We start from the raw sequence: 22,767 nt of genomic DNA, 5'->3' as shown, positions 1-22,767 counted from the left end.
TGTCTGTTAGGAACAGGCTCAGGATGACTCTGACTTCCGGCTGGTAATTAACTCCTTTGGTAATTGACACCATGCAATTGAGCAGGAGATGGGGAGGTGGGGGTGGGGGTGGGGGTGGGGAATACTAGCAGCTTTCTTCCATCACCCCATCAGTTTGTTTTGAATACTATCATACAATGAAACCTCACTCTGTCCCCTGCAAACATCATAACTTCTGGCATATAGATAGGCCTGGGCTGAGAAGCTAGGCCACTTGCCCCAGATCCCCCTCTTATTCGGAGACCAGGATCTGGTGAATATCAATTGGCTGGAATTCCCCTATAGGTGGAGGAGGGGGGAAGTACAACTTTGGTGGCTCCCCTGGGCTCACAGAGCTGGAGTCACTGTGGGCTGTGCTGCTTGCACCGGCCTGGGACTCGGAGATTTTCTTCTTCAGTAGCTTCCTCTCCTTGGCCCGGCGATTCTGAAACCAGATTTTCACCTGCAACATACAATGGTTCTGGATTTAGAGTGGATAAGGAACCAGCTACAGGAGTATCTCGAGCACCATTTCATTCACGTGCACCCAATCCCTCCCATTTTACAGAAGATGAAACTAGAACCTAGCAAGATGATGCATCTTACCTGAAAGTCACTCAGATGTTACCAGAAGGGCTCAAACCCCAGGGCTACCTTTGCAAAGACAGTTGGCCATATCACTACTTGGGTTCACACCTTGGCCCTCGTTTTGGAGACCACTTGCACTAGGCCTTATTGCCCAAGTGGCCTCTGGGTATATTTGCAAACATGGTACCATGTGATAAACCAAGTGGAGAGTAGGAAACTAGGTCTCATCCCTGCCCCCAACACACCCCTGCCTGCCAACTATGGAACCTGACTTCAACGTTTTCACACCACTCTTCACCCATTAGAGCTCAACATTCCCCAAGTTCTCCCCCACCCCCCTTGGCCCTCAACTTTCTCCATTCTTAGACAGGAATTGGCCCCTCCTGAGGACGAACCACCCAAAGCAGCAGCTGGGTGTTTTTTTTTTTCCCTCCCCCAGTGAGAAAAAAAAAAAAAGTTTCTGAATAGAAATGAATCATCAAAACCAGGTGAAGACCTCTGGCCCAGTAGTTAGCAAGTGGTGGACTTGGAGGCAAGGACAGCTGGGTTCCCTCACCACTATTTAGAGCTATCTCACGCCAGGTAAATTCTTCAGTCTTTGAAGCTCAGTCTCTTCAGGTGTTGTCAGTCTAATGGGCTTTTTAGAAGATGTACCCTAGCGAGCAGACTAGAGCGAAGGGACTTTAACGGCAAGAAAACGGGCAGGCTTTAAGCCGGGATTTGAAAGAGTGCCCAGATAGCCAAAGGCAGGCTGGAGCAGTGAACCAGGTAAGCGCTAATAGGATTGTGTTCATTGCAGATCTCTGTTTGATCACAGGGCCTTCAGGACACCAGCTTAAAGGCAGGGGACTGGAATGAATGACCTTAAAAATTACTCTTCTGTTCTATAATCCTAGGATTGAGGATGGACTTAGAGGTTTTTATCCCTAGTGTCTGGCACGTAATAGGATCATACATTTAAGAGCTAGAAAGGATGTCCACTCCCTTACTTACGTTGGAGGAAACTGAGGCTCAAGGAGATTAAATAAATATCTTGTGTTCCAGCAAGATTTGAACTTAGACCTTCCCGATGGTGTGTCTAATGTTCTCTCTACTGTATTGCATTAAGGAGAATAGGGGCTTAATAATTGCATATTGAGTGAATGTATAACTAATTTGAAAACTCAGTTGTGATAGAAGCATCCATCGTTGGCATGATTTCAAAGAACCTAGGATTTAGAATTAGAAGGGCCCCAGGGAGGGCATCTCAGAGCCGGGAGGACCTTTAGAACAGAGAACATCACAACTGGAAGGGGCCTTAAAACACGCCACTTGCCCAGAGTCACAGCCCAGTGACTGATCGTCTGAGGCTGGATTTGAATTCAAGTCCTCCTAACTCCAGGGCTGGTGCTCTATTCACTGTCATAACTGGAAAGTGCCTTAGAACAAGGGATGGCAGGGCTGGGACGACAAGGGATGGCAGGGCTGGGACGACAAGGAATGGGGGGTATTTTAGAGACTAGAGAGAAAATGTCAGAGTTGGCTAGAACCTCAGAGACCATCTATGATTCGCCCCTTACTTCTACACTGTAGTTCAAAGAGTTATTGTGACCAAAGTCTAAATTATTCCTTGGGGGCTGGACTCTCTACATCCAGCCAGACTGGTCCTCAAAATGGCAGCCCCATGATGCATCCTGAGGCCCATATACAAAGGCTACTGGGGCACAGTCTTTGAAACTAGGAATTAGCTTCAAGCCCTGATGAAGACTTGAGTGGAAACTAAAGGGACCAACTTCTCTGCCCTGAGGGATATACACTGAATAATACTGAATGTCGGTTGTCCAGATCAGCTGCCTGCGAGAGCCTTAGTGAGAGGATTTCAAGTTGGAAAGGATCTTGCCTAGTCCAAGGCAACTGAGAGGTTCAGAGAGGAGAAGACACTTACTTATCCACGGTCACACAGCCTATAAACAGTAAAGTCAGTATTCAAACGCAATCTCTTTGTGGCCACATTCAGGGCTCCAGTCACCATGGCCAGCTGTCTTTCTGCTAATACTCTTGACCTGAACTGTATTAATGGTGACAGTTAAAAAGGTTTGAGAAACATCATTTCTGGGTGATTTGATCATTTTATTACTAAGACTAGCTTATTCTTAATAAAAGGAGGGTCACTCGGTCATCTCTTAAACTAAAGACCCCCTCATGGCAATGGGCCCACAGTCACTACGTCCTTGGATGTAGGAAGGACACGGTTTATATGTCCTCAGGTGTTCCCGAGAGCTGTCTAATGGACTCCGATTGATGAACACAATGGGAGGTATGAACTCTATTAAAATGAGGGTCTCAGGGTATCAAGAATTCATTACTAAATTCAAGAGAGAAATATAGCCATTTCTCTCAGTACCTTGGGATTTCAACTCAATGTTGGAACCCAAGCAACTAGGCAAGAGACCTGTCATTTTAGCCGAATCCTGGCATTATACCATTTTTACTATTTCTACTATTTCCTAGTTTTACTATTTCCACTTTGAAAGTTGGCTTTTGGAGAAGACTGCACTTTGGGGATGAATGGGATGAATCTCAGCCAGCAGTTCGAGGGGAACTCAAAAGAGTTTGCTTGTTGGATTCTCATAATCCATCCTGAGAGCCTGCGGGTCAGAGTTGGCTAGAACCTCAGAGACCCTGAGGCATGGGGCACCCCCTCCTCGGCCTGGAGAAACAAATGCACAGAAACAACATGATGCTCTGGGGTACCTGTCTCTCCGAAAGGCCCAACTGGACCGCTAGCTCCGTCTTCTTCCGAATGCTGATGTATCGGTTGCAGTGGAATTCCTTTTCCAGCTCCAGTCTCTGATGCTCTGAATAAACCACTCGGTACTTTTCCTTGGTCCTGGTCTTCCCTGCTTAAGAGAAAGGCAATCCATGTCGTGTTGAATCACTACCTCTGGGAGCCTCCAATCAAACCCCAGAATCTAGCCTCCACTTTCCTGCCTTCAGGCTCGAGAAAGGCCTGGAATAGGAAATCATTATATACCTCAACAAGGATACTGTATGGGGACGTATTCTGATGGAAGTGGATTTCTTCAACAAAGACAAGATCTAACTTAGTTTCAATTGATCAAGGATGGACAGAAGCAGCTACACCCAAAGAAAGAACACTGGGAAATGAATGTAAACTGCATTTTTGTTCTTCTTCCCAGGGTATTTATACTTTCTAAATCCAATTCTCCCTGAGCAACAAGAAAACTGTTTGGTTCTGCACACATAGATTGTATCCAAGATCTACTGTAATCTATTTAACATGTATAGGACTGCTTGCCATCTGGGGGCGAGGGTGGAGGGAGGGAGGGGAGAAATCGGAACAGAAGTGAGTGCAAGGGATAATGTTGTAAAAAATTACCCTGGCATGGGTTCTGTCAATAAAAAGTTATTTAATTAAAAAAAAGAAAGAAAGAAGGAAAGGCCTGGAATGACCTTCTTCACCTGTTGAACTTTCACCCATTCAATTCTATTCAGTTCCACAGATATATTTATTAAGTGCCCACTCTGAATGTAAATACCTTGTTTGGTGCTAAGGAGAAAGATCGAAGATGCGCGGTCCTGACTGCAGGAACTTTCACTCAGTCATAACTTAAAGTCCAACTCAATTACCATTTCCTGCCAAAGCCTTGACGGGTCCTTCTGCTTTTCCTTTGGGAAGAACCTTCTCATTCAGAAATCACTTAGCACTTTCACTTGAATTTTTCTAACGCCCTATGGGAAGACCCAAGAACCGAAGGGCAGGCGTTTCAGAGTCCCTAGGACACAGTAGACATAATGGGGCTCTGGGAAACCGGAGATGGGGATTTCGATTTTGTTCTGGGTGACTTACTAGCTTGGGCAAGCCATTGAATTTTTTTGAACCTCGGTTTCCTCATCTGCAAAATAAGCAATGTAAGAGAGGGGAAAGACTTGTATTTGGAATCAAGAGAGATCTTGTTTAGTTTGAATCTTCCCTCTGATGCTGACTAGGAGCATTTCCCACAAGCCGTCTGACTCTAGGCAAGTCACTAAACTTTTCAATTTCCTTATCTGCAAAATGGTTTTACACTGTAAAAGACTACAGCTGAAGGTCAGCTTTTGTGTCTTCCTCTCTGGACTTCCGTGCCTAGAAAACAATGATAGCCCGGTAGCCCCAGTGGGCAAATGTTATTATCACTCCCATTTTCCAATTGGGGAAATGGAAACTCGGAGTTTAGTGTCTAGCTCAAAATCACATAGCTCATGGGTATGTATGTAAGGCAAGATTTGAACTTGCACGTTCTTGACTTCCAATCGTTCAAGCTTACACCTTGCACTGCCTATTTTACCGGGTTAGTGTTAGGAACTATGGGGAAAGCATTTGGTTTGTTGTTGTTTGTGTCTTCTCTCCCATCTTCTAAAGCCGCTTCTAAAGCGTGCTCCGCTCGGGCCTGGGCTGGGATCTTCTCTCCACTTCTTCCCCAGCTCAGGCTCTGCAAAGAATAAGCGCTTAATTGTGTTTGTTCACAAAGGAATGACTCGACCTATCTTTCTGACTCAAGACTCGAGCCATTTTCTCCAATTTCCTTTTAAAACTGTGTCTCTCTTCCCAATTCCCGTTTTGATGCCATAGGTACAGTGTATAGGAAGATGGGTTTGGATCCAGAAGGGATCTGAATGACCATCTGATCTCCATTTTATAGAAACTGGGACCCACAGGGGATCTGTGATTGGCCAAGGTCACACAGTTAAATGACAGAACATGGGAAAGGCTTCTTCCACCAAATATAGGCTTCGCCTCAATAATAACCCTCCCACTAGGTAACCGCCCTTTGCTCTGCCCTCTTGGACCCAGTCAACCAAGTTTCATTCTTCCTGTACAAGACGGCCCATTAGACACTTTAACAGGACTCGGCCTCAACAACACTAGGTGAGGCCCTTATACAAACCATCGAGAGGAAGAACCGATTTCTGCTGCATACATCCTGAGGTGGGAAGGGGGGTGAAGGCCAGAAGTGGCGATTTGGTTTCTTAAGAGCTGTTAAAGGGGTTTCCACGTTGTTGACGGGTTTGAGTCTCTACTCTTCAGACGGGGAAACTGAGGCTCGGGAAGGCTAGGTCACTTCAGGACTGAGTAGAAGAACTAGCATAGGTCACTTCAGGACTGAGTAGAAGAACTAGCATTGGACTAGAGTGAGAACTATTTGAATTTCATCTTTTACTGTTATTTTGCGATTACTAGTGGGACAGCTCCCCCGATTTGAAAAACAAGGCATCTTTTTACTTTCATTTTACAATCGTTTATATCCTTCCTTACTGTCTACTTTCTAGGTTAGGCTCAAATGCAGAAGTGGCCAGCCTCTCAGAAGTTACCATTCTTTCATTTAAGGAGCTTCCGCTCTGGAATGGCCCACATCACCCTACTTAGGACACATTTATTCTTCCATATTTTCATATTGGAGGTTTGTGTCCCTCTCTCAATTGACTTGAGCGGGTGATTAAATGACTCTCAGCATTTTAAGGGTTCTGACAAGTCCAGGAGGTAAGAGTGAAAGCATTATAAGTTTTTTACAGATGAGAAAAATGACTATCACACTAGGAAAATGACTTGTCCAAAGTCAGACAGCCAGTATAAAGAGGATAAAGACCCGGTTTTGCTTGAGTCAGGAATTTTTTTTTTTTTTTTTCACCTCTTAACTCCCACTAAATGGCCCCAGGCAAATTCCTAAGAACACAAGGTGCAGCATAAGTACTCCGGTGGATCAAATGCCTTTCTTCCAGAGCATTTCCCCTGAGATCACTGGGTGGGTCCCTAACTCACTCACACTTTTAATCTCTGTCTCTGTGTCTCTCTCTGTCTCTGTGTCTCTCTCTGTCTCTGTGTCTCTGTCCTGTCTCTGTGTCTCTGTCCTGTCTCTGTGTCTCTGTCCTGTCTCTGTCTCTCTCCTGTCTCTCCTTTCTCTCTCTCTGTCTCCCCCCGCCCCCTCCCGTGTGTCTCTCTGTCTTTGTCTCTGTCTGTCTCTGTCTCTTTCCATCTCCTCTCTGTCTCTCTCTGTCTCTGTGTGTCTGTCTCTCTCATTCTCTCTCTTTGTCTCTCTCTTGGCAGGCCAAGGTTCTCTAGCCTAAGTCTCCTTGCTCCCAGGAAGCTCTGGGGCTAACTAGGATCTGGGTGTAAGCAGCTTTGTGTGGATGTGTATGGGGGTTGGGGAGTGTGGAGAGGAGGGCGTGAGTAGCACCTTCTAGCCAAACATTTCCTTTGCTTCTCAATAGGGAACTAATTGTCCTTTCCCTCAGAATGGCATCTCTGAGGACAGATACCTTTTCCTCCTTTCCTTTAGTCTTTTCTAAAGGCAATTAGGCCATTTCCCTATCTCTTGACCCCAGGAGGGTGGGGGTGGGGGTGAGTGGGGGAAGGGGAACAGTAAGGGCAGTCTGACTCCTCCCCCCTCGCCCCTCCCTTCAACTTTTTGTTAATGGGATTCTTCAGATCTTTCTGGTCCTTTTTGATGTAACTGGTTTGGGGGACAAACTGTAAGGACAAAGACCCCTTTCAAGTGAGTCCCTGACCTCCATTGAGGTGTTAAGATGGAGGCCTGCCTAACAACCCAGAAAGCCAAACCCTTTGTCCATTGGGGAGCACAAACAATGGATGGGGAATTTACAAGCCCTAAACAAATGTCCCCATGCCCTTTTTATGTCTAGGAACAGGAAAGCAGAGGAAGAGGAGTCCTCTGGGGATGGTTCTGGGGTTTGTCATTTTCTTTTGTTGGAGTGACACAACTTCCCCAAGAGCCTCAAGGTCTTTTTGCTAAAAACTGGAAAACTCCGAACAAGAGTCAGAGCAATGAACAGCTTCTGAAAGAAACAAGGATGCTGGAGTGTGTGTGTAAATAGTTTACAAAGTCATGATGGTTGTTGCAGATAAAAATAAAAATTTAAATTGTATTTCTTTTCTTTTCTCAGAAGCTCTTGGCTTCTGAGCCAGACATGATCACGGTATCCATATCATCTTCACCAAAAGATTGTCGTGAGCCTCAAAGGAGCTGAAACATTCAAAGGAAGACTGGGAATTTGAAAGCACCATATCCAAGTTATCACCATATTAGCATCATCGTTATATTTCTATTATTTTAATGGGGGATTTGCATAAGATTATGCAGCTGCTGAGTGGATGAAGGCTGCATTTGAATTCCAACTCCCTGACTCCAGATCATTTCCCTGCCCATGTTGCTGCTGGAGAATTGAAATTCCTGCTTAGGCAAAGTGGGTGCTAAGCAGGTTCCCAATCCATCCTTGGCTGTTTAAACAGTCATTTAAGGCATCCCGCTGCTCGGCAGGCTCACAACAGTGAGAGTTGGAAAGGATGATACTTCTAAATTGATAGTCAATGCAGATATGCCCCTTCTTCCCCCTCTCTGCTTCCCACCTGCACGGGATCCTCACAACAGTGAGAGTTGGAAAGGATGATACTTCTAAATTGATAGTCAATGCAGATATGCCCCTTCTTCCCCCTCTCTGCTTCCCACCTGCACGGGATCCTCAAGTAACAGTGAGAGACTTCAGGTCAAGGCATGATACTTCAGAAGTAGACTGAGATCAGATGCAGAGTGCTTCTTCCCATCTCCTTCCCACCACGATCTAGAAGTAAGAGCTAGAAGTTAGGACTTCACTAGAATATCCAAGATCAACCCAGCATTTCATAAGACAGTGTCTACTGAGACTGAAGAGTCAGGAGTGATTGCCAAGTCCTCTCAGAACACCATCGTGAGAGCTAAAGATGCTCGCAAAGCTGGTGATTCCATCTCAATGATGACACACCGATCACTCAACTAAATCTATTTCATAAGTAGTACCTACTGAATGCAATAGGGACCTAGAAGAAGATGATCCAATCCCTCTCAGAGAACTGAGGACTGAAATCATCAGGTTGCTGTGCAAGATCCTCTCGCCCTCCTTCACAGCTGCCTGGTCTCTCCTTCACCCATAGATAAGGACACACCGATCTCAGCCCTCAGGAAGTCTTGGTCTCCTGCTTCAGCTCACACGCTCTTTGGAAGATATAAGACTAGAAGCAGGCAGTGGTCACTCACTCTTCCAAGGCTGGAGGACATATAAGCCCAGAAACAGGAGATCTGTCTGTCTCCGACGGCTCCTATCACACCAGACTTCTAAGCGTCTTTCCTTCACCCAATCTAGCTAGATAAAGGCTTAGCAAGTCCCAAGCCTGGGAAAAAAAAAAAAAAGAAAAACCCACATGACCACAGTACTACGTTCTTTGAAGATAAGGAAGAACTGCAGGCAGTGACTCACTCCTCTGTCCCATTCTAGGGCATGAGAGCATTGGACTAAGCTCCCCAAGACAGGAGGGACGGCGGACTAGCCAGAGCCGGGCTGCATATCAAAGCCCAGGGAAGTGTTAAAAAGGTCTGTTGCCCCAATCTGGTAGATAAGGTCTTAGAACCCAAAACAAAGTGGGGGAAAAAAAAAAAAAAAAAAAAAAACAGACCACAGTACTATGTTGACAAAGGAGGGGAACTGCTGTCCACTGCCTCCTCTGTCCCATTCTAAGGGTGGCATGGAGAGCCATTGGGACAATCTCCCAGCTCCGTCCCTGGCCACCCCTCTCCAACCCCCATGTCCACCCCCCAGTCTCCAGCTGCTATCTGTTGGCATTCTCTATCATCTGAACCATGTTCTTGGCCAAGGAGCTAGGCAACCCACTCTCAGCTGCCTATTCCGAGTTAATTTGGGAACAATGCCTCAGAGTCCAAGGCAGATATATTTTAACAGCTGTTCTGGTTCCTCCGGTGTAGACCTGGTATAATGTCACAGATCAGGGTGGGGAGACCCTCCATTTCCTCTGCCACCCCCCACCCCCACCCCCCCACTCCAATCCTGTACCACTACTGAAAAGATTCTGGGAATGCTAAGAAGCCGAGGGAAGCTCTCATAATTTGAGAGACAATTCCTCCAATGAAAGGGTGGGAAGAGCCCTAAGAGACCTAGTTCATCTCTTTAATTTTTTGGACGAAGAAACCGAGACCTGTGGAAAGGACTTGTCCAAGGTCACACAACCGAGTAAGTGGCAAAGTCAGTACTTGGACCCAAGTAACAGAATCCAGAGCTAGGAAAGATGTTAGAGGTCATTTTACAGAGGAGGAAATTAAGGCCCAGGAAAGGGAAGTGGTCTGCCTCAAGTCAAAACCCAAGGATTGAAGATCATCTACCTTCCACCCCTTCCACTGCAGCATGTGCTTCCTACTGCACATGGGAGGCAGGATCCGTAGCATCTCTCAGCAAATGTTTCTGGATGGATTATTACTTCCTTTCCCCTGTTAGCCATTTCTAGGGAGCACTAGATGTCTATAGGTGATTTTTTTTTTTTTTTTTTTTTTTTTATCATTCTGCTAAAGAATCCAGTCCAACCCAGTAGCATCTAGTTCTCAAGACTCCCTGCCTAAAAAGGTTGAACAAGTGATACTTCTTAAGGCATGTTCTGTTATAATGGGTTGTCAGAACTGATTGATTACTCTACATTTTCCTTAACTATTGGATAACTTTCCTTTCTGTAAAATGAGAGGGATTGGATTTGGTGATCTCTAAGGTCCTTCTCTTCCATTCTGTGTTCATCCAAGGCCCATCTTGCTCTGACATTCCATGTTTTACGTTTTAAGGTCGCACCTAGTGCTGACACAGAAGTGTTCCAAGGCCCTTTCCAACTGTACCATTCCATGGGGCTGAGTGTCCGGCTTCTATGAGACCACCCCATTTCTGCCCATTTAGAAGCACTGGAGGCAGCAAAGTGGTTGGCATACTTGATCAGGTGGTGGAAAACCTGAGTTCCAATCTTGACTCAGACAACTAAAGCTGTGTGACTGAGGGCTTCTTAAACTTTTTCCACTCAAGATCCTTTTTACCCAAGAAATTTTTATGTGAACCTGGGTACAGAAGTATATAAAATAGATATATGTCAAATATTTACTGATAACAAATCAGAATTTCATGACCCCCCCACATTCAGTTACAAGACTTCATATGGGGTTACAAATCACAGTTTAAGGAGCTTAACCTATTTCAGCCTCAGTTTTCCTACTTAGCAGTGGCAGTAGTAATACTACCTTCAAGGGTTCTTGGGCAGTTCAAGCAAGATCACATGTAAATCAGTTTACAAATTTGAAAGCATTCTATATGCTCTATAATTTTTTTTTCCAGGGGGGACTTAAGGGTAAAAAATAAAACCACTCCTCAGATAGTAGAAATGAGCTCTCTATTTGCTAGGGCTACTCTGTGACATCAAGGACCTGAACTTCCTTGTTCCATAAAATGGGGATAGGGTATGGGTGAAAGACTGGAAGACACCTCGGTTGTTGTAATGGATGGCACCGAGTCAGTGAGCACTTTCCCCCTTTTACATTTTCAATGGTTTGATTTCTGCAAATAGAGTGCCCTTCTCTGAGGTCTCAAGGAATAGAGAACCATTAGTCCTCAGAGGTAGTAGAGAGGAGCCAGCTATTTCTGGTTACATTTAGGGCTCTCATCTCCGAGACTAAGGTTTAGGTCTCTGACTTTCATCCTCTTCCTTGATTTAAGGTGGATAAAAGCTAGAATCGTTTCTCTGAAAACTATTGGCTGAGTCTCTTTGTTTCTTCTACCTAGAAGCCCCTCTGCCTATTGTGGGTAACCTGAGGTGCTTTCACTGGAAAGCCTTCTAATCGGGAGAGGCTTAGATAAGCAGCCCATCCACTGATTCTTATCTATAGATATGAACTGCTGAAGAGAAGGGAGGCATTCTACCCGAGTGCCCATTTGGCAACCTATTAAATAAAGTTGCTCATGGCCTGGTTATAGGATTCGGAACGTGAAGCAACCTTAGAGATCCAGAGAATCCAGTGGTTCCCGGTGTTTTTTGTTCCACAAACTCCTTTCAACAAGAAAATGTGTGATTTAATTTTAAATCCTACTCATGATATTACTTAAGTAAAGGATTTTTGGTATAACGCTTTAGGCAAAAGGGTTTACGAACCATTAAATAGGAACCACTGATTAAGTCCAATCTTCAGGTTTACATTTTTAATCTTATCTTTATTGATCTTGTGCTTTTAGCTCATCATTTCCCAATATAAACCCTTCATCCTGTCATATTCCGTGAGCCATTCCTTGTAACAAAGGTTTAAAAAAAAATAGAGAAGAAAAGCAATTTAGCCACCTCACACTAGTTTAACAGCATATATAAAGTGACACACCCAAACTCCCTCCCCTCTGCATTTTCTCAACTGTTCTCCAAGACCAAGCTTGTAAGTTTGCACTTTCTGCTGGAGATAAAGAGACCCAGCCCCAAACCAAAATCAATAAATCAAAGGAATCAGAGAATAAATTAGTTGTTATGTCCTAGGAAAGGGAGAAAATAGAGAAATGAAGTCATTTTCAGGATTGCAGATGAGAAAAGTGAGGACTAGAAAAGTGGAAGGGACTTGATTACGGTGACACAGAACTAGTAGGTGACTAAGTAGCTCCAGGTTTCAAAGACAGATCTGATTCAAAAATCAGTGTCCTTCCCATATACATAGAATTGGGATATGCTATCATGACCAAATGTCCTTTGATCTCAGAGAATCAAAGCAGGTCAACTCAATACAAACTCTTTCCTCACCGGGACCTCAATGAACATTTTCTTCCTCCGCTTTATTGATTTTGGTTTGGGGCTGTAATTGCCCTATTTCATCCAGGCTAAAAAGTTCAGTGACCACTTCTAAGCCCGTTCCTGCTCTGGTTGCTTTCTGAGATTCCTTAGGCAGCCTCCCACCCACCTTGCCCTCCCAGAGACTCACCCTATTGGTGGTCAACTTAGTGAAACTTAGTATGGAGAGCTGGCCCCCTGCAGCGCTAAACTTTTAAGCTCAAACCGTCCTCCAGCCTCAGTATCCCAGTGGGAGCAGCTATATTGCTTATGCTAGAATTTCTGGGAAGGGGAAGATACAGATAAGTGATTCTAGCATTTTAGGAACTCCTTGTGTGTCAACTTTGTCGACCAATGCATATTGCGATTTATGGATGACGCTGCTTATCAAACATTATGCTAGTGGACCAGACCCTGGGGAGAACTGTGTCACACTGGGAGGACTTTCAGGGAGGACCAAATGTCTGTCAGCCAAACACCATGCTCCTAAAACATGAATCTCAGTTACACCCTGGACCAAAGGATTTCTTGGACCCAACCATTTTTCAGACTCTAGCCCTTAAATTACAAAGGAGTAACAATCTGTATCGGTAGAAATTGATTCTACCCAAGGGATGTCCCAACTTTTCAAGTATTTAAGTTGGACAATGAGTATGGCAAGAAGATCATCACCAAGGAAGAGTGGGATTGGAGGTGGATCAATTGTATATCAAGGACAAAAGGCTCCACAGAGACATGGATTATAGTCCCTCAGATGATTTAAAAAAAAAAAAAAAAAAAGGTTGGGCGAGGCTCCTGGGCTGCTGAGAGGGTCCACTAGGGACGATTTACATGGATAAACATCACCCAGGATGTGAAAGTCCAAGGATCACCAAAGGAACTTAGATATAGAGTTGGGAGTGATCTCAGAGAACATTAAGACCAACTCCTTCGTTAAACAGAGGGGGAAACTGAGGTCCAAAGAGAGGCCCAAGGTTATATAGCTAATTATCACAGGAAGGATGTGAACCCTCTGCATTGGCAAAGAGAGGGCTTACACTATAACATCACTGATGCATCTAATGATTATATATTTGTGAGTCCTTTCTTCCTCCTTCTTGCTAAATTATAAACTTTATGAATAAGGTTCATGCCTTAATTATCTCTCCAAGACACCCTCTTCCCAAGTCCTTTACCCAGAATAGGGACTGAAGAAATGGGAATATTCACATGAATGAAGATGACCCTACAAGTCAAAAAGTTATAGCTCATATATATAGTTCAGCCTCAATGAGTTTCGAACTCATTTTAAAAATAAGTGCTTGCATTACATTGAACTCCCAATCCAATCCCTCTATTTATGCCCACCTGCATATTTGATTTCCTTCACAAGCTAATGGTACAATATTTCAGAGTCTGATTCTTTTTGGACAGCAAAATAACGGTTTGGTCATGTATACTTATTGTGTATCTAATTTATATTGTAATATATTTAACATCTACTGGTCATCCTGCCATCTGGGGGAGGGGGTGGGGGGTAAGAGGTGAAAAATTGGAACAAGAGGTTTGGCAATTGTTAATGCTATAAAGTTACCCATACATATAACCTGTAAATAAAAGGCTATTAAATAATAAAAAAAAAAAAAATAAGTGTTTGTTTTTTTAAAGAGGGTGTTATGGGAGGAAGCATGGTATAGTAGTAACGAGAGAACTCAATTTGGGCACCTGAATTCAAATCTTGGTTATGCTGTCTATATGTGACCTTGGATAAGTCCCTTCCCTTGGATGGTACTCAGTTTCCTTCTCTGGAAAATGAGGGATGAGATTAGAGAACCTCTGGGGTTACTTCCACTGCAGAATCCTGGAATCCTCTTATCTCTCTATTGGGTTGAGCTGGAAACCCAGATGTTCCTATCAGCCACAAGACGTCAAGAAGAGAGAATGTCAGAGTTAGAGGAAACATAGAATGCCATAGCAGGAAGGGCTTTTAGAACATAAGAATGATGGATGTTAGAGCTGGAAGGAAAACTAAACATTTCTAGGAGTATACAAGAAAACTGGAAAGAAGCTTAGAATATAAAACCTATTTTGCTGGAGCTAGGAGGGGCCTTAAAACAGAAAACCTAGAACACTGGAGAAGAAAAGCGCGTGGGAGATGAGTTAGTACAATCTAAGGATTTTAGAGAAAACCAAGACCCAGAGATAGGAAAGGACTTAAGATCACAAGTGAGAGGCACTTGCAACTACAGAACTCAACTCTTCCAATTGAGGTTTTCAAGTTTCATTTTAAAGGAGGAAAGAGATAAGAAGTTACTTTCCCAAGATAATCTAGGCAATAAATCTAGGAGCAAGTGGGCCTATAGAATTCACCTTTTCTGACTTCTAAAATGGTTCACTGCTTCAGGATTATCAATTATTGTGAACAAGCTTAGCCCAGATCAAAACTGAGAAAATATATTTGTGGATTTGGAGCGAGGATAGGCTGTTTGAGACAAAGGATAGCTTTCAGGTTAGTGGAGGGGAGAGATAGAAAGGAAAGTGATGTAGAAAGGAAGCCATCCCAATAACAAAAATCAAATGGTTCAAAAAAAGTAACCTTGTTTAGAAAATGGGTAAAGGGATGCCCATGGGGTCTTCCTAGACTGCTTAATATAGTCATTAAAAAAGGAAGACGAAGTTCCATAGCAAAACTTCTTAAACTGTGGGTCACAATCCCACATGGATTATGTAACTGAATGTGGGGGTAGCAAAAATTTGGTAACAGGAAAAAGTATGAAATATTCTTCCAAGATGTATTTTTATGCAAACATAAATAAGCACATCCATCTCATTCATGTGCAAGTTTGCTTTCATCATTAATAAATTATAAAAGTATATGTGTATCAAAGAAGTGTTTTAAAATAAATTTCTTCGTGATTTATTATCAATAAATATTTGAATCGTATACCTATTTTATAGACCTATCTATACACCTGGGGTTGTGCAAAAATTTTACTGGTAAAAAGGGATCAAGAGTGGAAAAGTTTCAGAGGTCTTCTCTAAGAGGTCTTTCTCCTACTACCTGATTCTTCCTCCCAGACACCATCTTGAGCAGACCAACTCTAAATCATATTAAATCCATGAATTTGAGAACAGATGTCTCATCCCCACATAGGTACTCCTTCTAAACAATGATTGTTGTCTGCCATAGTGGCAACCATTGAACTGGATCCCAGGAAAAATCAGATATAAAAGCATCTTTCTTCCTCCCTCCCCTCCCCCATTTTTTCGGGTGGAGTTTTGTTGTTTTTTATTTGTTTTTGTTTTTTAAAGCAAAGGAGTTTAGCATAATCCTACAGTTCTCCCAGATTTAACATTCTTTGTTCAAAGAGATTTCCCAGTTCTCATATTTTTGTACTGAGGCCCTTCCCAGCTTTGATATTCCCATGAATTACAGGCATTGGTCATTAACATGTCTATTCTTCCAAATCAGGGGTTCCTAATCTGGGATTCTTAGACCCCAGGGGTCCGTGGAGGGATTTCCAGGGGTCTGTGAACTTGAATAAGAAAATAATAATAGCTTGATTTTCACTTACCTCTGAAATTTAGCATTTTCTTAAATAATGATTTAAACTTGGAATTCAAAATCTTAAAGAAATGAATGTTGAAAAGTTTCTTTCCATGTAATGGTGGTGGTGGTGGTGGTGTGTGAAATCTTTAAAAATAATGGTTTAAAAACCCAAACCATTCTGAGAAGAGGTCTACCAAAGTGCTAAGGCAGGGGGGGGGGGGGGGGAAGGGGCCAGCAGAGAATTCATAACATAAAAAAAAGACAAGAACTCCAATTCTATAAGGGAATATCTCAGACAGTTTTACTGAGTGGATTTGGGGAATCATTTTAGCCTCTAGCTAAATAAAATCGGTCCGAAAGATATAGCCTGTCCATTGTATGCAGTTGGAGAAAACACAGGAAACACATCAGGGGTAAGAGGTAACCAACCCATTCCATCTAGCTAGGGGAAAGAGGAGGGGAAGAGAGTTCCTGTGCTTACCTGAAACATGAAGTGTTTTGCTCATCCAAGCATAGGGACCTCCTATGTTGGGGGGATTGGAGGTGGGCTCTGTGAATTCCATATTCTCAGGAGGGACGACCCCGCTGGACTCAGGACGGACCAAGTTGCTGTAGTCAGTAGCTCCATATGGGGCTGGGGTTGGCGCCAGGGCCAAGACTTGGGCCAGGGTTTGGACTGGGGAAGACTCCACCACAGAGCTGGAGGGTCCCTCCCCGTAGGGAGCCCAATCTTCCTTTGGGGGAGCATATGTGGACCCCCAGGACCCAAGCCATGGTCCATGGCTATCCAGGTTGGCCATAGGAGAATAGCTCAGGCTGTGTGAATAGGCAGGGGTTGAGCTGAAGGCCTGGCCGGGCAGGTGGCCACTGCCCCCGCCTAGGCTGCCCCCACCGCTTCCCATACCGGTACCTATGCCACCGCTGCCCAGGTTGGTGGCCCTCTGGGATCCCGGGTGCATCTTGCCCTCCTTCTTCACAAGGCAGCGTCTGTAAATGGTGGCTTGTGGATAGAGAGGTTCTTCTTACACCATCCTGGTTCCTGTTTGTGACCCAGCCTCTCCAACACCCAGAAATATAGTAAGCTGCCCCCTAGCTCTGAAGGTTGTCAGCCAACCTTCAAGTGCCTCCTTTGCCCAACATGACCAAGCAGCCTCTGTCTCCAGAGGCCTGGGAGCAAGGCTAACGGTGCATTCCCAACAAGCCTGAAGACAAGGCAACTTTGGGCCTCACCCCCCCCATTTGCATTCAAATGAAGGGCAAGCCCACCCAGGCATCCCCACCTTGCAGTAAACTTCTAGTGTATCAACCCTTCTCTCCTCCCCCATAGCCCCAGAGACTCTGAGCAGACCTTGAGGGGCGGGGCCTGCTCCTGAGCTCTGAATGTCCCTTCTTTATCTTTGGAGCCAAAGCTCAATTGGACAATCGACTAATGTCCTAGCTGGGAAGGGCCTTAGAACAGAGACTGTCAGAGCTAGAAAAGACTTCGAGAACAGAGTATCAGAGCTGGGAGGGATTTTAGACCAGGGAATTTCAGGGGCAGCTAGGTGGTACGGTGGACAACCGGAGTCTGTTGTCAGACATTTACTAGCTGTGTGACGCTGGGCAAGCCTTCTAATCCCGATTGCCTCAAAAAATAAAACAGAACGGTCACAACTCAGAGGGGTCTTAGAAAACAGAGTGTTAGAGGTGGAAGAAGCCTTAGGACTCAGAATGCTAGCACAGGGAGCGGTCTTAGAAGGCAAAAAGTCAAAGCTCCTAGCCACCAGAGAAGAGTGGTCTTCAAAGTTTAGGCCCTTTCAGGCAGTCCTCAGTGTCATTCCTATTTTCGTGATAAAACACCAAGGTGTCTTAAATTCAAATCTGGTAAATATTGATAGACATAACTCACCTAAACAACAGCTCTTGGGGAGTCTTCAATCATTTGAAGATAATAATTTCAAACCCTCCAAATTAAAGAGGATTTGAGAGCTAGAAGAGACTCGAGCCCATTTAGGTCAGTCCCTTAGTTTTACAGTAGAGGAAGCAGTGTGAGAGCAAATGTCAACTGCTCCAGGTCACTCAAGAAATAGTGTCTGAATCAGGATCCAGCCCAATCTCCTGGCTCCTGGATCTGGGCTCTTTCCTCAAGCTGCCTTCTTTCCAGCTTTAGCCACCCCTAGCCCTATCTCCCTCATCCAGTCACAGAGCCCTGTGTCCCTTCCAGCTCCCTCCACAGCCCACTTGCCCCATCTCTGGCACCAGCTCAGCATCTGCACCTTTTCTACCAACTGTTGCTTGGCCGAGAGTCCCACAACCCAGACAGATTCCCTCCAGAATCTCCCAAGGAGCAAACAGTGCCATCAAACCAGCCTTCTGGAGCAAGCCCAGCCAAACACCATTTGGTCTTCCGTGAAACTCTTGGGGTTCCGCCCTAGGGCACTAGGGGTCTGGAAACTCAGCTGCAGGTGGGTGTCAGGGTCATTCCAGCAGGTTCTGCCCTCTCCTGAGCTTGCTTTAAGAGGAAGAAGGTATGCAAGGGGCTGGGGTGGGTAAAAATGCCTCTATCCAGGTGCCACCAGTCCAAAGGCAGATTTCCTTTCCTTTGCAGGAACCATGCTTTCTATTTTTCAGCTGCTCTGGCAGCCCCCAGCACTGATTTCTCACCAACTTCAAGACAGCAGGCAGGGGGGAGGGATGGATCCAGGTGGGCTGGCCCAAACAGCTTGTGCTCGAGCTCAAAGTTCTCCAGAGAAAGGTGATATAGGTTATGTCCTACAAACGGCAGGTTGATGGCTAATACCTGCAGCAGAGGAGCTGGCTGGCAAAGGGGGCAAATGCCTTTGAGGGCTTTGTCTAAAGCAATCAGCCCTGCCTCCCCTCCCCTCATCATCCCTAGTTCCATTTATTGAAACTTCTCTCATTTCTTGGGATGCCATCCCCTGGCCTCCCCACTATCCTCAGCCCCACCTCCTAGAACTTATTTTATGTTCTGGGCCCAAGATTCATTTCCCTTCTTGAGACCTCTAAGAGCTGACACCAATGCACTCGAGGTTTCTGTAGATCCCTGTTCCCAGCAGGTTTCTACCCACCAGCTCTCAAATGGTATGCCAGCTAAGGTTTCGTTAGTCTTGGCTCAAACCTCAAAACGCATCTAGTTCTGTGACCCAAGAGGCCTCAGTTGCATGTGATCAGGGAGCCCTTCCTGGACCCCAGGGAAGTCAGAATTTCCTGGGGCCGGCCATTTTTGCCATAGGTTTGAGAGACCTAAGAAGGGCCTTTTGAAATCACCCTATTTTACAGAACAGGAAAGTAGAGTCGGAGCCCACACCCAGCACTCTCTGGCTCCCTTTCTTCTTGACTTCATCAAATGAGATATTCTATATCAAGTGCTTTGCAAACCTGAATTGTTGGCATGTAAATAGGCTTTCCCTCTCCTTCAGTCAACAAACATTTAAAAAACACCTACCGTTTATAAAGTTGTGCAACGAATACATTGATCCTGGTGTCAGGAAGACCCGAGTTCAAATCCAACCTCAACTATTTACTGACGTATGACCCTGGGCAAGTCCGGTACTCTCTGTTTTCCTCATTTTCTCTTAATTGGAAAATGGGGATAGTAACAGCATCTAATCCTCATGGTTGTTGTGATTATCAAATGAGATAAATATTTATAACTGCTTAGTACAGTACCAGGCACATAGTAGGTATCTAATAAATGCGTGTTTCCTTCTTTCCTACTATGAGTCAAGCCCCTGGGGAATACAGTTGCAAAAAGGCTAATGCTTGTCTCACCGATTTCCCATTCTCCTGCACATTCTTGCCACGCAATCTGCCCGAGACAGAGCAAGGGCAAGACTTACTATCTAGATGTCTCTGTGACTATACGTCAAGATTTTAATAGCTAGCTTTTGTTTCAACATATCCTAATTTCTGAATATATCCCCCTCCATTCAAAGAACCAAAAATAATAAGAAAGAAGAGTCAACATCTCTTGCAGGTCTGCCAGTGTATCCATGTTCCACATACAAAACCCTCTACTTCTCCCAAGAGACATCCTCATCTTCAGGAGTAAGTTTAGTCAGCACAACTATGCAGCGCTGGGGAGAAAGAATTGCAGTAGCCATTCGTGTCTACTTTTCTATCACCCCACGCACAAATATTCTCTTTAAAAACAACTGTTTTTACTGCTCTTTTTTTTTTTTTAACAACATAACTCCTTTCCCCTTGAAACAAAGAAAAACTGTTAAAATCAAACAAATGGACAGCTCTGAACAATGCATGAAATGTTTTGCTCCTCAGAAGACATTTGTTTCATTCTCCATTTTTCAGAGCCAGGGTTGTTGGTTGCTTACACTGGGCTGATCAGCTCTGACTGCCGAGCAGAAGTCTTCCCACATTGGACCTGGACTTGATGCAGGATGAAGAGAGTGGCAGAGCCAGCCATTCTACCGGGCATGCCCAAGATGTTGGCACAAATTAGCATGATTCCCTGAGTGAAAATGTAGGGAGAAACTACAGATTCTCTTCCTGCTCCAGGTACTCCATTGCGGAGTATGGGATTAGCTAGCTGGCTAAGCCAGCCATGCTTGGAGATTTCCAGGTTTGGGTTGGGTTTTACCCACTGAAGGTTCTACCCTGGAACCCTGAGAAGCAGACCCCATTTCTAGGGTCTAGGGTCAAAGTTGTTAGGAAAGTTTTCCTAGCCTAATCCCAAATTGGCTGAATTGGCTCTCCAAGAACCCCTGACGCTGGCCTCTGGGGCCAAGCAGGGTAAATGGAAGCCCCTTTCTAAGAGACGGCACTTTATACATCTGAAGACAGCTCCCGGGACTGGCAGTTGGCTGCTTTTCTCCAGGCCAAACATTCCCGGTTCTTGTTCAAATACCAATCTGACTAAGTCTGGAGAGAATCCTCACCAGAGGGTTGGTCACTAGGGAAGGAATGCTGTAGGCCACAGCAGCTCTCTGGAGCCACTCTATTAAAGAATGTTTGGTCTTTCCCAGGGGAATGAACATTCAGACCGATGGTGTACTCATCACATTTGCATCTGACACCCAGATGGGAGAGATAGCTAACTCACAGAGTCACCAGCCAAAAAGATCTCAACAGGCTCAAGCAATGGCCTGAAGAGAAGAAAATGAAATTCAATAGGGAGAAATGGAAAGCCTTTCATTGGAGACCAAAAAAATCAACTGCACATGAATAAGATAGGGTATTATAAAAAGATAGTGGTGTCCTAGGACATAGAGGAGTCTGCATTTCCTCCCCCTCACCCCCATTCCAGTAAATCTCTAAGAAAAAAAACAAATAAAATCCACTCCTCTCTGTAGTCCAAAACTGCATGGAAAGAATCCTGTGGAAGCTTGGAGCAAAGACAAGGCTGGGTAGGCAGAAAGCAAGAACTGCAGATCAGTGTGTAGACATTGCAGCATCCAGGCAGCCCACCGTAGAGCCACTGCAGCAGAAAGAGCCAGGACAGCATCTGGGATCTCACAGGAGAGGCTTATCACAGTAAAATCAAAGACATATGATTGAGGGCCATCCCCCCAGAAAGGAATGTAGCCAACTCCAGGATTAGGCCTGGGCAGGAAGACATTCAGAGAAATCACTAAGGCTCCAAATGAAGACAAGCAGCAGGAGACTGAGTCAAAAGCCAGGAATACCTGCAGGAGACCAGACCTGTCAGTCACAACCTACAGGAATAAGCAATAACTCAACCACAAAGCCAAAATCCAGAGACAGAGGCTGCAGATATGAGCAGACAGAAGAAGATATCAAACACAATGAAGAAATACTATACGCTCAGAGAAACCCAATAGCTAAACTCAAAAGAGAGGGACTTTACAGTTCAGCAATAGTCTCAGAGAAAAGAACACACTGACCACAGAAACTATAAGCATATCGGAAAGAAATTCAACAAAATGTTCCATTAAAGGAAATGAGGATTGGGGTTGGGGGAAGAATGATGGGGGTTGGGGGAAGAATGGGGGGAGCTCATAATATAATGCTAAACCTCAGTTGAGAATTAAACTCCCTAAAAATGAGAATGGGCTAAAGAGAAAGCAATGATTCCATGAGGCAACAAGATAGCCACAGAACAGGATGAAGGACAGGCGCGATTAGAAAGCAGTTCATCTGAAAAAAGATCATGACATTTAAATGTTCTGAAAGTTTGTTATGAGTCAGCGGTACAAAATGGCAACCATACTAGTTCATTTAATCTTCTCATGAGAGGTATAGCTCTCAGGCTAGGGAGGTGATAGTCCAGCTGTTCTCTGACTTATTTATTCTATGTCTTGAGAACTGTATTTAGTTTTGGGATCCATATCTTAGAAAGAAAATTGGCACAGTAGAAAACATCCAGAGGTGGGCAACTAAAATTGGGGCAGGAGTTTGAGTTCATGTAATAAACGATTTGAAGAAACTACCTATGTTTAGCCCTGAGAAGAAGAAAAAAACTTGAAAGGAAAGAATGTATCATAGTGGTCATATGCTCTAAAATTCCTTCCAGTTCTAATGCTGTATATTTTCTATTTATTGGAAGGAGAAGCAGAAATGATTCTGTCATTCTAAAAGGAAATACAAAGCACTCCTGATCCATATGCATGACATAGTGTTGGGGGACTTTGATTACTCAAGTTGCTCTAAGACATATAGCTATTGAAAGTAAAGCAACTTTTCCCCTAACCGCCACCTCTTTCTGTTTCTGTTGAGTGTACCACCATTTTAAATAAAATTTTATTAGTTTTTGACATTTCCTTTAGAAGATTTTGATTTCCTTTTTTTATCCCTCCCTCCTTCCCCCACACACCTTCCCAAGACAGCAATCAATCTGATATAGTTTTACATGTACAATTCTATTAGACATATTTGCAACATATTTAAGAGGATTGCTTGCTATCTTGGGGAGCTGGAAGATAAGGAAGGGAGGGAGGGAGAAAACTTGGAACACAAAGTCTTATAAAAATGAATTTTGAAAACTATATATGTATTTGCA

General features: G+C 44.3%; 1 protein-coding gene across 1 annotated transcript; it reads right to left on the bottom strand.

Annotated features, from left to right (window-relative positions):
- Positions 1 to 271: 271 nt before the first annotated feature.
- Positions 272 to 16,750, bottom strand: LOC100930999 (homeobox protein CDX-4). Its single transcript, XM_003774753.1, has 3 exons — positions 16,273 to 16,750; positions 3,340 to 3,485; positions 272 to 481 (listed from the first exon to the last, which is right to left on the bottom strand). The coding sequence occupies exons 1-3, from the start codon at positions 16,748 to 16,750 to the stop codon at positions 272 to 274; spliced, it is 834 nt and encodes a 277-aa protein (XP_003774801.1).
- Between the last annotated feature and the right edge of the window lie 6,017 nt (positions 16,751 to 22,767).

Source organism: Sarcophilus harrisii, chromosome X (genome assembly GCF_902635505.1).
Source record: "Sarcophilus harrisii chromosome X, mSarHar1.11, whole genome shotgun sequence".
NCBI classification, from domain to species: domain Eukaryota; kingdom Metazoa; phylum Chordata; class Mammalia; order Dasyuromorphia; family Dasyuridae; genus Sarcophilus; species Sarcophilus harrisii.
This window is presented reverse-complemented; position numbering and strand designations above follow the sequence as displayed.